This window comes from Poecilia reticulata, linkage group LG12 (genome assembly GCF_000633615.1).
Source record: "Poecilia reticulata strain Guanapo linkage group LG12, Guppy_female_1.0+MT, whole genome shotgun sequence".
NCBI classification, from domain to species: domain Eukaryota; kingdom Metazoa; phylum Chordata; class Actinopteri; order Cyprinodontiformes; family Poeciliidae; genus Poecilia; species Poecilia reticulata.
Window position 1 is genome coordinate 15,767,455 of NC_024342.1, and position 14,793 is coordinate 15,782,247.

Sequence of the window (14,793 nt, forward strand, 5' to 3'; positions counted from 1 at the left end):
CTCACATTTTTGCTACAGCTTCAACTCAGGACTCAGACCTCTAAGTGCTGATATGAATTCCAGTTTGAAAAAACAACTTATTAGGCACCCATGGATATGCACTTCAAAAAGGATATACATGTTCAAAATAAAGTATCCAGTTTAAAGCCTCTGTTCTGAAGTGTATAGACTTAGCTTTTGCTACATTTCCCCTTTTCTTCCCTTTCAGCTTTCTGTCATTGTCACAAGAAAAGGCTTAGACTACGGTAATTTAGGTAATTTCTCACTGGTCACTGGAGAACTAACTGATAACTTCTTGTCTTTATTTTTCTACTACATCATTTATTTCAACTTAACTTTTGTTTTCGGTTGTATTTCTTTCTATAGAAGCTACACCTGGTCTGGTGTTATGATTGGCTTGGATTCATTCCTGGAGGAGGCCATTGGCTGGTGATGCTGACATCATTTTACCAGTCTGCCTCTCCTACTATTAAACGTTTTCTTTTCATAAACAGAAATTTGTGTTTATAATAGACATATTTGTCCATAGATTAATTTTTACCTTTTGAATCCAACATATACATTTTCGATTCAAGAAACCAACAAACTGTTTATTTCAGTGTTTCTCAACCTTTTTCGGCCCAGCGCCCCCCTAGCCCCAATCCAGGTCCCTCACCGCCCCCCACCAAAGAATTTGTTACTTTGCACTGACAATTATTTTATTATTAATGTTTCTATCGTAGATGTTTTGAATCGGCGCACCGATTATGTTTTCCCGTACACTTCGCGCGCCTTACGCTCCTTCACCTCGCGCACATAACGGGGTAAATGTAGCGAGTTTTGCCCTAAACGTATCGGCGTCTGGAGGAGGGGGGTTGGGGGGAGGCGAGCGTATGTTTGGCTCCTTCGTGGGGGGGCGCCGATTTATGTTTTCGCATCCACCTGAAGCCCCTGTCCATGACATTTCAACAATATTATTTTACCTTTTATCTGGAAATAGTGTGTTTATTCTTGCCATACAGTCCTCTGTATTAATTATTGCTCGAAAGGTCTTGCCATACCAGTTTATTCCTCCGTATTTACTTTAGTTTCTTAGTTTATTCTTGCATTTTGTTCTTCATTCATTTCCATTTAGTTTCCTTTGATTAGTTTTATCCTCTCTCGGTTTATTGCTATGTCCACTTTAGTTTCTTTCCTGTTGCTACATTTATTTGATCATTTATTGACCACCAGTAATTTTCACTCATCATCTGCTGCGCCTCCTCGTCATGTTTCACATTATGTGTTGATTTTTTTTTTCACTGTTCAGCATCGGATTCTCTGTTTTTATGCCATAATTCACATGTAGTTCGTCGCTCCGTTTTATGTCCCGCTTCTCCTGTTTCAGAGTTTTGCGCGATGTGCGCGGCGGTTTTTTTGTTGTTGTTGTTTTAAGCCCCTAAGGTGCAGGGCGCTCGGGAAACATATCGATGGGGAAAAAGGCAGACTGACATGAACCTTTTAAAACAACGGAAATAATTTCTGCATTCTGATTATTGAAATTTAAAAGTGCTGCTGTTGTTCTATCACCCCCGTTTCATACCGGACCACTTACAGCACCGTGTTAACGCTATAAAATGAACGCTCTCTATGGTGGTATCACCCATGGAGGGATTTCTTTATTTAAATGGGTTCATTTTTCAGAGGGATACAAAGTGAGGGTATCGTGATTTTAGTAATTACATTTTTATAAGAGCGATTTTCTGTTGTCCTTCCATGGAAGCGGGCAGCTTTCAAACAGAAATAAAACACTTTTTAATATAAATTGCTGCTTTGACATGATCACAGAACTGCCAAAACATATGTAGCTACATAAATACCAGACAAAGTGAATCACAGCAGCGTCATCAGCCGGTGTAACGCTGAACTGATGCGGAGCGGAGCTGCGCCATGAAGCTACAAACACTGAATAGAAGAAGAGCTGCCATCGATACAGCTGCAGCCAAGCATGATTTAATGTTACACAATACAGTTTTACCAAGTTGCTCAAAGTCTAAACTGGTATTGTTGTGGATTTAAGGTGTAAAGTTTACCTTCGACCAAACGCCCCCCAAAGGAATCCCAGCGCCCCCCTTTTGTAAAGATGTCCGCCAGCGCCCCCTGCCGTCCTCTGAACGCCCCCTGGGGGGCGGTACCGCCCACGTTGAGAACCGCTAGTTTATTTCTAAATCCATTGTCTCCCCCTAGTGGACTATGGTTTCTTGCTGGTTAGTTGTATAATTAATTGAGTTTTGAGTGATCTTGTTGTTCTAGCGGTGGCTTCCCTAATTCTCACATGCACCATTTTTGATACTGGGAATGTAAATACATAGGAGTAAAAAACACCTGGTAGCAGGCCAGCCAGTTGTGGAAAACAAAAGGTCCAGAACAAAAGCTGGAAATCACTAAAGTGCACAAAGACATATGTTTAAATGGATCTTAAAAGAGCACACACTCCTTGCAAACATTTTTATGACAAGAACAAAATGAGATTACCTTAAACTGTTTCCACAGATGTTATGACAAAACAAATAATCAGTTTGTTTTGTTATAAAACAAACCGATAAAATATAAACGTACAGAATAAAAAATGTGGACAGTCCCAGTTGTCCAAGTGTGTGTGTACATAACTAGAAGAAGCTTCTTTAGATGTTATAGCACTCTATCAGCATTTCCCATCCTGACTTTGCGATTTTTGCAAGCTTACCACTTCCTAGAGATTGTGAGGAGGACATCTCTTGTCCAAAGTCTTCTTCAGATTTTTTGTCAGTTCCAGTTCTGGACTCCCATTCCAAAACTCTAACTTTTTATTCCTGTAGATTTTTATCTGGGATGTTTGAAAATTATGGAGAGCCATTTCCTCAAAATACTTTTGGGAACAATCTAAAAACTGGTCTGCATGTAAGGTTGTAAAAATTCCAATACAGATTTTACACTGATTAATGAAAAGAATAAATGTTTTTTTTTTTTCTAGATATACCATTTTTTATTAAGATGTAAATAAAACAGATGGATGGTTTGAGAGATGTCAGTATAATTTTCTATCAGAAATACATTTCTTGGTTGGATGAATTTTATTTGTAAATAATTTGGCTGTGTGACCAGATTTTCACATGTCGTCACTGCTATTCTGATGACGTATCTCTGAGGATGAGATGCAAGTTTGTTTGTTTTGTTATAAACAAATCACGACATAAATGACTTCACCGGTGTTGTGTTCTTGCTTGTAATACAGTAAACTGGGAGAATGGGCAATAACCGGAAGTAAGTCCGCATGTGCACTTGTTCTGTGTAACGGAACATAACGGTTGTCAGGACGACCAAGTTCTAACAATTTTCTCAATGGGAGTGCCTTCAGACCGTAATAACACTTGTCAATATTTCATATATTTTTGTAATATAGCTATGTAGAAATGAACTATGTCGAAAATGTTCATTAATGTTATATATTAATACTGATTAAACGTTGGAATGTTGACAGAGGTTGACCAGAGAGGCTGCTGAGCATACATATTCTGATGTCTGTTGGCATCATAATTCAAAAGTTAAACACTGGGTTCAAAAAAATATTTCTAAAACTCAGCATATGTGGCTTTTTGATGGCTTTATTTTATCGAAGTTATAACAACTTGTTCCCGCCTTCTCCCTATTTTCCCCAAATGGTGCGCCCCGTGACAGAAAACAAGCGCACCCGGAGCACATAACCACCCAGATCAGAACTAGCGGCTACAGGCGGAGAACAACAAACGCAGTGTTATTGAATTACGAAAGAAGCGCAACCACAAGCCATCAATTTACCGTAAGTAAATCTAAGATGTGTTACCCTAATCGTGCTATGTTTGTTTTCATGATTTGTCCCTAATGAGGAAATAAAGCGACGCTGTCAGTTTTGTTATGATAAGGACAGAATAAATTATGCAGTGATGGTTACTCAGTGATACGTCCTTAGCAGTTATTGTATGCTGTATTTACCTAACACAAATCTTTCTGTTTGTAATCAGCCAAAGCGTAAAAGAGCAACGAGATTGATCTGCTTCGAGGTAGCCTACTTGAAACTCAGTTATCACATTTAAGGCCGTGTATCCCATTAGGCCTACACTTACTATGGAGTCCAGTTGTTCAGGGTGGCTTAAATATAAAAACAAGATGATCATTTATTTATCCCTTCATATTGTTCAAAATTTTATAAAAAGTAGAGCGAGCATTATTTGTTTTGTAATTTCTAATTGCTTTGTTTTACTTCTCTCCTAAGGCTGTGATGGGGCGGTTATTAAAAATTGGACTTCTGTCCCTAATTATTATGTTTCTGCTGAATTTTGAATCAACTTCTGCTAAAAGAGGCAGTAGCAGCAGCAGCAGCAGCAGCAGTGGAAAGAAATCCACAACGTCCAACCGAGGAAGTCAAACCCAATCAAAGCCATCAAACTCTCAGCCCGGAAACTACCCTCGACAGCAGAGCCCCAATCGCAACACCAATCCATATCCTTCTGGAGGGAGTTACCCGTATCCTGGAAGTAAGAATACTAATCCAGGTGGGCATAACAGGCAAAATCCACCAAGTTATCCAGGAGCAGGGAGCAACCCAAATCAGTATCCAGGAGGGAACCCTGCAGGAGGCTACCCTGCAGGAGGATACCCTAATCAACCAGGAAGAGGAAATTATCCAAATCAAAACCCAGCAGGAGGCTACCCTGCAGGAGGCTACCCTGCAGGAGGTTACCCTGCAGGCGGAAACCCTAATCAACCAGGAAGAGCAAATTATCCAAATCAAAACCCTGCAGGAGGCTACCCTGCAGGCGGATACCCTGCAGGAGGCTACCCTAATCAACCAGGAAGAGGAAATTATCCAAATCAGAACCCAGCTGCTGGCGGCTACCCAGCTGGTGGATACCCCAACCAAGGCAGAGGAGGGTATCCTAACCAGTACCCTGCTGGAGGGAGTTATCCCAATCAGTACCCAGGTGGTTATCCAGTCAGAACGGGAAATACAGGGCCTGGTTGGGGTCCCGGAGCAGCAGGTGGCTACCCAGGTGGTTACGGCGGTGGATACGGCGGTGGTTACGGCGGTGGTTACGGCGGTGGTTACGGAGGTGGATACGGCGGTGGATACGGTGGAGGAGCAGTTGGCGGTTACCCTAACTGGAACCCAAATAATAAAATCCTCAGCCCAAGGTTCGGTGGCGGAGGTTATGGATATGGTGGCCATGGCATGGGAGGATCTCCTTTCTCTCGTTCTGTGCAGGGCATGGGAATTCAGCCCAAATCAACAAGCTTTGCCAAAAAAGCCATGGTAGCAGCAGGTGTCGGTGCATTAGCTGGAATGGCTGTCGGTTATGGGCTAGGGCGCTTCCCTCGACCACATTTTACCTTCCGTAACCCCGAAGAAGAATACTATTACAACAACTATATGTACCGTCGTTATGGGACCAAGTCAACAGATGAGAAAGACTATGGGCGGGACTATGTCTACAAGCCTCCTCCACGGGCCAAGACCTATGAGAACTACATGAATGAGTGCATGAATCGCACTGACGTCCTCAAAGACCAAGGCTCATCCAACAGTGGAGCAACTGATGAGGATAACGACACCGTGAGCATTGAGGAAATTGGGTACCCGGCCCTGATCGACCAAGTCAAGTCCCGCCGCTGCGTGGAGGAGTACATGAAGTACTCTGCACAGTTCATGGAGGAACGAAAGTTTGAACAACAGCAACAGCCAAGAGGTAGCGCTCCTATGAGCAATGGGGTGGTGCAGCTTTTCACATCCGGCTTCATGCTTCTGTCCAGCATGCTGCTACTGCAGTGAGGAAGAAGAAAAGGATTCCTTTCAGCCACCTCCCAAATAGATTTCCCCTGCTTCCATTATAGCTGTAACAGTAACAGCCTGTGTATCGAATCTTTACAGTCGAAGCGATAGCTTCTGGATTGTTACAGTCAATTTTTCTGCAAAAGTAAAGTAATCTGGATTAAGTTTTAAATACACGGCTTTTCAGAATATATTTCATTTACTGCATTTTTGTTTTTAATCCTTAATGCTTGGTGAAGAAGAAAGCTACTGATGGAATTGATGGTATGAATTATTAATATTGAAAATAGATATGCTGTATTGTTTGTCAAAATCTGTTTGAGTAAATTCATTTGTGGAGTAATTTCTAAATTATGTAATTAGTGTATTATATATCTTCAAGAGGAATCCTTTTTGAGAAAATGTATTTACATTTTAGCTGTTGAGATTTCCCTTTTCTCCTCTCTTGCAAGACTTTGCTCTTACATAAGTTTGTGTATGGAAGAAAAATAGAGGTCACAGCTGTGACTAAATAGTCCAAATAAACCAACTCTTTGGACCGGAAACACTTGACTGCCCTCCTGATCCCACTGAAGCCCAAATCAATACTCAAGGGAATAAAAAAAAGCAACTTTTGCCGAGAGGAGTGTTATAGAGAAAGAATACATACATATGTATTCAATGTATTCATAACAGTGTAGGTAGAGACGCACTGAGAAATTAGAGAATGCAGGTTTTAGCATAATTAGCCCTGATGATTTTCTGATCAGTGAATGCAGCAAAACTAAATATCTGGTCAAGGATTCTTTGATGTGGAATTTGATTTAGTGGGAGGAAGTTGGATGTATTGAACAGTTTTTTTTTCCTTTGGAAGCCTATGATCATTCAAGCAGCAAAAGAGAGCTTGACTGGTTGTGCTGGTCATTCACCATGTTCTACCCTTTTTTTCTTTGTGCTCAGAAGCATATAAAAAACAGAAATTGGACATTTTGACAAACTAAATGGGTAAATTGTCTTGAATCAAGCAAATACCTGAGTTATAAGTCTGTGATGTTTTACAGCAAAGTGTCTCTCATGAAAGATGCCGGATGTAGAAATGCTTTCAAGTCTTTTTCGCAACTTCCAAATTAGGTCCACATTCGCAATAGAGTAAACACAGTTAGCATTTACCAGAGCTAATGGCTAATATTAAATACTAAAGACGATTTGAAAAGTCAACTCCACAGTCATTTTGTCTTTATTTTAAAATATTGAAATCCTGTTTTACAGCATGACTTTGCTTCAAAGTCTAGAGAAAAATCAGCTAAATTGGTATCAGTAGATCAAGGTTTTGCAAAAACTGGAAATCAGATATAAATTTGTAATCTACACGTCTTTAGAAATTAGCTACAAATTCAGAACATAGTCTAGAATTAGCTGCACAGTTGCGCAGTTGGTAGAGCTGTTGCCTTGCAGCAAGAAGGTTCTGGGTTCGATTCCCGGCCTGGGGTCTTTCTGCATGGAGTTTGCATGTTCTCCCTGTGTGTGCGTGGGTTTTCTCCGGGTACTCCGGTTTCCTCCCACAGTCCAAAAACATGACTGTCAGGTTAATTGGCCTCTCCAAATGCCCCTAGGTGTGAGTGTTTGTGTGCATGGTTGTGTGTCCTGTGTGTCTCTGTGTTGCCCTGCGACAGACTGGCGACCTGTCCAGGGTGACCCCGCCTCTCGCCCGAAACGTTGACTGGAGATGGGCACCAGCAACCCTCCCGACCCCACTGAGGGAAAAAGGGTGCAGGAAAATGGATGGATGGATAGTCTAGAATTATGAGATGTTTCCCCTATGAATGTAGTGTGTGAATTGTGTGGAAACTGTGTCAACTCTCATTAGAAGTAGTAGTTGATTTCAAACCTCCTGCACTGCAAAGGTCTGAAGACTTTCTGTGTAAAAATGACTTTCTTTCTCAGCTTTATCCATCTCAGACATCTTGTTTGACTTCTGCCAGCTTGCTGTAACTTCCTGTTCTTCATCTTTTAAGTTTTTGATAAAAAAAAAAAAAAAAAAGGAGAGATCAGTTTGCAATGTCGCTATGCTTCCTGCAGCTATCGTGAATGCTTTGTGCACTGTTCGGTAATAATGTTGGATGCTTTTAATCTGCACATTTAGAACATTTCTAACTTCATAGTCGCCCCAGGTAATCCCTGAATGTTGTGTATCTTCAGAGAGGAAGTGGAGGCAATGTTGCTGAGAAAGTTGTATAATATACCCAGCATGAGTTGTTAGTTTTATAGCAATTATTATCCCTGTGCACATGGAAGTATTTATCCTGGTCTACCTTATTGTCGGAAACCTAAGTCACCGGCTGTTTGGTCTTGATTTTGTACAAATATCTTCCTGAATGCGTCTGGATTTTTTCACACAGTCATTTTTCAGGCCTTGCTGACTTTGTAAATAATTTAATTGTTTTTACTCTAACCTTTATTGTCACAGTTTAAGAACAGAATCTCATTAGAATATATCTCAGTAGGCTTTTCTGTCCTCAAGATAAGTTGAACAATGTTGTTAAATGATTCCATTTTTACTTTCTAAAAACCAATTGTTCTCTGTTTCCATAACTGTCTCTATCCCTGTGGTCTTGTGGTTCTTGATTGTTTTTTTTTTTCTCTCCATCGTCTTTTTACATTTAATAAATAAATTCTCTGCTTGACTTTGACCAGTTTTGGTGAGTAAAATCTATCTGAATAAAACTTTGTCTTCAGAGCATGTAGATTTCTTCTGCTGAATATCTGTAAAGTGCACTTATTTCCCCTCTGGATATTATTTTGTTGGGTTATCTCATTTAAATGTCAAATGACAATTATTTGTCATCTTTTTGACTCACAGGTGTAAACATTTTTAACATTTTATCATAGCTTGTCATGGATGTTTATGTCTTAAATAAATTCACTTCAGAAATTATTCCTCTGTCTTAATATACAGTAAGATCTGAGTCAATGTCTTTTATCTCATTACAAAAGGGTCATGAGCACTGAAAGGGAACACATTTACATGAACCAAAATGTTACTTATTTCAATATTGATTTAGAGCATTTACTCACTGACTTTTTTTCTATTTGTATTTATTCATTTTACTATGGAAGAAAGAATCTTTATTTACCATCTGTAGTTCAGTTCAGATTTAGCAAATAATTGCAATTTTTTCTTTTTAAAACCAGAGCAGATCTACATATATTTAGACACCTAAAAATAGAACATTTGTAAGTCTATGCAGTGTCACAGGAAATCAGCCTTTAGTTGCATGGATTGATGGAACGACAAAGCAAAAAAACAAAACAAAATCCCTCTTGCACTATTTGAACAATTAGTTATGACAGCAATGTTCATTATTTGGGGACTTTAAAGTGTGGAACTTTCTATTACTTGATGTCATTCTGCACAAAACTTTTATGAAGCTGGTCATTGTTTTAAATGCAATCACTGAAATACTGGGGGACTTGGGTTTGTAGAATGTACACAATAATATACAGTGATCATAGATAATCTGACTGCTGTATCAGTCCTGAAAAAAAATATACAGCCATTTTCTTGCATATGTAAAACAATCAGACCACACAATGCAAGAAACAGCAGGAAGGATTCTTTATTTGAAAGCTTTAGTTGCTTATTTCACTTCAGATCAAAGCTCACAATAAGCGGTGATTAGATTAAATGTCTCTGATCCAGCTTACTGTAAGAAAAGGCACCAGATGTCCTAGTCTGAGAAAGAAATTTGTCCCTGTAGCAGGAGCAGATCCTCTAACAAAGACTCTCCAGAGAGACTGGTTGTTGTATCTTTGGGTTTCCTGGTAATGAGGCTGTTGATGTTGTTCTGTCTTGTGGTTGTGGTGGTTTTTAGTCCCGTGCTTTGGTTTGCCGAGGAAGCCCAGCCCGTACCCTGTCCCCGTTCCTCCCAGCATGCCTGCTGCTGCCGCTCCTGCCCACTTCAGGCCCTTCTTGGAGAGGCCTCGGCCCTGGGAGGGGGACGCTTTGTCGCCGTCGCCTTTACCGTGACCTCGGGAGCTGCCTCCTCGCTTGCTGAGCGAACCGGGGCACAAAGCAGCTGCGAGCAGCATCACTACCCAGAATGAGAGAAGCTTCAGCCGAACAGCCATCATTGAAAAGCTGCAAAAAAAAATGTGTCACAGTTTGAACAAACTTGAAGGATGTAGCCTTAAAATTCAAAACTACTTTAGTTAGGTTGATATTGAACTCTTTATTTGTTTCTGTGGATCTCAGAGTGGACATAAGTCTGTTGGCAGGTGTTCAGACTGGCTTTTGATTAATTGTTACTGCACAAACAAAGTCATATGCTCCCCTCTGCTAACACAGCAGAGATCCAGAACCGTCCACCACATGCTCTGTCAACACTGGGATTAGCTGAGGGTTCTGTGACGCAGATTTCTCCTTTTCATGTTGGAGTTGTCTTCTTCTTAACAACAATTAAATATTGTATCACATATAGTGCATGTAATATAAGAATAGAATAGTTATACAATTTAAAAAAAGTTAATAGAAGTGTTTACAGCTCTAAACATTCAGACTTCAGAAGTGGTGCTGCTTTAAAACTGAAAACTTGCAAAGGAAATGTTACCATTTTCTAATAAATTCAAAATAGAAACATCTTTAAAAATTAGAAGTGCTCTTATTTCCCACATTTGTAGTTTGATTCTATTGGATTTAGCCTTTGTGATGATTGCATGAGTGTAATATATATATTTTTCATTTAATGGGGAAAAAAAGACACCTTACCTTCCTGTCTTGTTCCACAGGCTGGTTCTGATGCTGAAGCTGTGGTCTCTTATCAAGCAACACTTACAGTGCAGCAGAGCAGCACTTTGGCGTTCATTGTCACCTCCATACCATCACCCAGCATCCAGTTAAGCCCCGCCCCCAAAACAAACGCATATGTTCAACAACGGGCCTACAGGACAGCTTCAATGCTTCTGCTGATGCAGGTGTTATCCACCACCCCATTATAGGATAAATGAAAAGCTGCTCCATGATGTGGGCTGAAATATATAAAACCATTTAGTAAAATAAATAATTATTTGAAATAAGTTATTATCTTTAAGACCAGATTTACATGACAGCTTGTGAGAAGCGATTAAAACACATAACTTCCATCAAGTCGCCTCATTGAGGGCGAGCATATCAGACAGCAAAATGGACTTTAGATCCAAGTTTAGCGAGTCAATCAGCGCCAAATATTAGATAATCATTTCAAAGCCCTGATCTGAAGTGTTTTTTTTTTGGTTTTTTCTAATCTTTCTGAACAAGATGGACAACTGCTGTCTGCAAAGAGTCAGGAATTTAAATATTTTTCAAGCCTGGATGAGTATCGGAAAAAACAACATGGTGTAAAACAATATTTGTACTTCAAAAACTGACTTACTCTCTTATTCATCCATCTAGGAAATTAGCAGCACGTGAGAAGGATGTGTGCAAATTTCCTCCCAAAAGCACAGTTTAGACATAAAACAGGCAGATATGAATCCAGGACACCACAGCAAAGTTTAATCACCACAGTGTTATTTTGTAATAAAGTAAAGTATTCTCACACACCCTGCGACAGACTGGCGACCTGTCCAGGGTGACCCCGCCTCTCGTCCGGTACGCTAGCTGCAGATAGGCACCAGCAACCCTCCTGACCCCACTGAGGGACAAGGGTGTAAGAAAATGGATGGATGGATTCTCACGCACTTGCATTTCAAAGAACATAAAAAAAAACAACAAATCCTTTGTTTGCATCCAAAGTGTTTTTATCACATGCTTTTTAGCTCCAGGAAAACATTCATGTGCATCTTGAAATGAGGACGCTTTATATATAAAGCATCCTATATATATATATATATATATACACACACACACACATTTTCATGCAAAGAAACATAGCTTTTAAACTGATGTGGTGGATACTGGACAGTTTTTTGCATGTTCACATTTTACAGGAACGGTTGCCTAGGTTATATAAACATGTGCCCAAAGTGTTTTCTTGCCAAAAATCATCTCCCTTAGAATACAATTGGCATTGCTTCAGCGTAATAGCCTGAAGGAGGAAGCATCATAAGGTCCAGTTTTCTGTACAGAAACTAAATGACGTTCTCAAAGAGCTGCATGGAAGCCATTATGTTTTCATCCTGTTGAGAGAAAGAAAAACAACATGGATTTAGGCGATTATTACCGAGTCAATTTAGTCAGTTTGTTGAGCATTTTACCTTTTGGCAGGTTTCTATGAATTCATCTATTGTCACCACTCCATCCCTGTTTCGATCCATTTTCTAACAAGTAAAAAAAAAAAAAATTGTTCACTCAAGAAATGGAATAAAAGTGGGCATTAGAAAAGCGTTTTGATGTTCAGCTAATTTTGAGGGAAATCAAAACTCCTCTGACCAGAAATAGATGTAAAATTTGGATGTAATGATAAAAGAACAATATGTTGTTTTAGTTCACCTGGAAGAACTTCTCCACATGCTCAAACGGAGAATCATCTCGTACGCTGGGTAAGGTGTATCTGCCCATCATGTCATATATGGAGGTCATTATCGCTAACATTTCCTGCAGGAGAAAAATGAAACGACAGATGAGCAACGAACTACAGTGTATCTAGTTTGGAAACTTTTTTTTTGCAACTGTTACCTCCTTTGTAATGTAGCCGTCTTTGTTGATATCATAAAGATTAAAAGCCCAGCGAAGTTTCTCTGTAACAGAGCCTCGAAGCAAAACAGACAGTCCTAACACAAAGTCCTGTGAAGGAGGTTGAAATGTTTTTCCTTAGTTGTCTATAAGCAACAAGGCCCTGCGAAAGTATTCATCACTCTTGGACCTTTCCACCTTTTGTCGAATTACATCCCTGTACTTTGATGCATTTTAGTGGGATCTTATATGATAGACCAACACAAAATATTTCATAACTTAAATCACTTCTAAAATGTGATCTAAGTGTTTTATGCATAAAAGTCTTAAAAGTGTGGCAGATGTATGTATGCAGACCTGCCTCAGAAGGAGTGGCCATTTGCTGCATCTGACTGCTTAGGGGCAGCAGACTTTAGACTGAGGTAAAAATTCACTTGCAGCATGACAAAAACAATAAACATACTGTGCTTCCACAGAGAGAATGAAAGGATATAGCTGCATTACTGGGCAAACACACTTGAATAAATTGGCTGAATTATCATGAATTTACCAGTTGATAAAATTGTTTTGAAGCAGATCCATATCCAAAATCCTGACATTTGAGACTTTTAGTTTAGATTAAAGCATAATCATGTTTAATTAAGAGTGGCCTAGTCCAATCCAGGCCTTAATCCAAATCAAAATGTGTGGAAATAATTTAAAGCTCTCAGAAATTTTCTATTCAATCAGACTGAGCTTGAGCTACTGTATTTTAAAGAAGACGGAGGGCAAAAATGTTTTACATGTTCCAAGTCTGTGCAAAACTAGTGGAACCTACAGATCACACGACTCTCTGCCACACAATTTGCAATTATTTACTGCTTTGTGTTGGTGAAGCATATGCAGTTTCCCTAAACCATGTTGAATGTAACAAATGCTTGCTTTAATTCTTTTGCAACATCCCGGATCACTACTTAAATAGCTGTGGATTTAATCAAAGCTGCAGCCGCCGACACACTCACCTCAAAACGGATGGAACCATTTCTGTCCATGTCGAATGCGTTGAACAAAAAATGAGCATATGTGGTTGCGTCTGAAAGAAAATACGATATTAAAATTCAAAAACCAATGCCCTGGTTTGACAAAAAGTTATGTGTGGTATGTTCTCATGGTACGGAAAACAAAACTGTTATGCTACACTGTTAGGTTAGGAAAGGAAACGAAGGAAAACTTAAGTATATGAAATGCACCTTTAAAATAATTATTTTAGTGTTTACATTTTGCATTTTAAAACTCAGATTATATATGGTTACCTCCTTGAGGGAAGAATTGTGAGTAGATGGTTTTGAATGTTTCTTCATCTACTAACCCGCTGGGACATTCCTGTTGACAGGGAAACAAGTTTCTATAATGTGTTTCGTCAACAATAACAAAAAAACACAACCCCAGAATTTAAAGAATGTATGCATTATTATTATTATTATATATATTTCATTTACTTGATTAATTATCACTGAATTATTCTTACATTTGAACAGACTGACCCTGCCTCCTCTGACAGAAATGTATAAAAAGTTTTCAAATAAATTGATCTGTTATTGAAGTGGCACAATCTCCCGATGAAATGTTTAGAAAACTCCTTTCTGTGAGTTTGCCACCAAAATTCACACGTTAAGAATTAATAACTAGAACCAAGAGAATTCATACAGAACAGATTTAACTTTTATATTAACCTATAACTTCATCTCTCCATTGGGAATAAAAATGAGGTGACGTCCCTTAGCCACTGTTCATAATAGGCAACACAGGAGAACATACAGCATCAATCACATTACGCAGATACAGGTTTATTTTCACAACTCATGAAGTGTTAAGACAGCTAAAATAAATCCTGAAACCCCTAACTTTAAGGGTGTCAGATATATTACAATCTTAAAGTTTTTTTGTTGCTTTTTGTGCAGATTTTTGTTCAAAGGTGTCAAAAATTGTGTGGAATCTGGTAAAAAAAAAAAAAAAAAATTTAAAAGTTCCCCACTCAAAAAAACAAAACAAATTGAAATGTAATCACAGACAAATATCTAAAACCGTTAGCCCTACGTTTTTGAAGCCTCTGTAGAGCGACTGGAGCTCCTTCCTGGTGAACTGGGTCTGGGCTTGGAGCTGGTCGAGGCCCTCTGGCTGGTGCCGCACCATGGAGAGCTCAAGGTCACTGTCGCTGGTGTCTGCCGGACAGAATCAGACAAAACAGGGGGAGGACAGGAGAAAGAAAAGAGGGAGGAAACAGCGGTAAGACCAGAAAGAAAGAAGAAAAAAAAAACAAAGGAAGGAAGGAAGGAAGGAAGGAAGGAAGGAAGGAAGGAAGGAAGGAAGGAAGGAAGGAAGG

The 14,793-nt window shown here is 39.4% G+C and overlaps 2 protein-coding genes across 8 annotated transcripts in view; one reads left to right on the top strand and one right to left on the bottom strand.

Annotated features, from left to right (window-relative positions):
• Nucleotides 1–3,707: 3,707 nt before the first annotated feature.
• LOC103473703 (prion protein b) lies at nucleotides 3,708–6,396 on the top strand. Its single transcript, NM_001329061.1, is given in 2 exon segments — nucleotides 3,708–3,796; nucleotides 4,250–6,396. A coding segment is annotated over 1 exon segment (1,548 nt). The 5' UTR covers nucleotides 3,708–3,796; nucleotides 4,250–4,255; the 3' UTR covers nucleotides 5,804–6,396.
• Nucleotides 6,397–11,649: 5,253 nt separating this feature from the next.
• LOC103473704 (calsenilin-like) overlaps nucleotides 11,650–14,793 on the bottom strand; it is an 11,668-nt gene continuing 8,524 nt past the window's right edge. For all 7 annotated transcript variants that reach the window (XM_008424128.2, XM_008424127.2, XM_008424134.2 and 4 more), the window contains 7 exons: nucleotides 14,508–14,632; nucleotides 13,724–13,793; nucleotides 13,433–13,503; nucleotides 12,435–12,542; nucleotides 12,249–12,353; nucleotides 12,014–12,076; nucleotides 11,650–11,935 (listed from right to left, as the gene is read on the bottom strand). In XM_008424128.2, coding sequence (XP_008422350.1) covers nucleotides 11,888–11,935; nucleotides 12,014–12,076; nucleotides 12,249–12,353; nucleotides 12,435–12,542; nucleotides 13,433–13,503; nucleotides 13,724–13,793; nucleotides 14,508–14,632 — 590 coding nt within the window. In that variant the 3' untranslated portion in view covers nucleotides 11,650–11,887. The remainder of the gene's footprint in view (nucleotides 11,936–12,013; nucleotides 12,077–12,248; nucleotides 12,354–12,434; nucleotides 12,543–13,432; nucleotides 13,504–13,723; nucleotides 13,794–14,507; nucleotides 14,633–14,793) is intronic.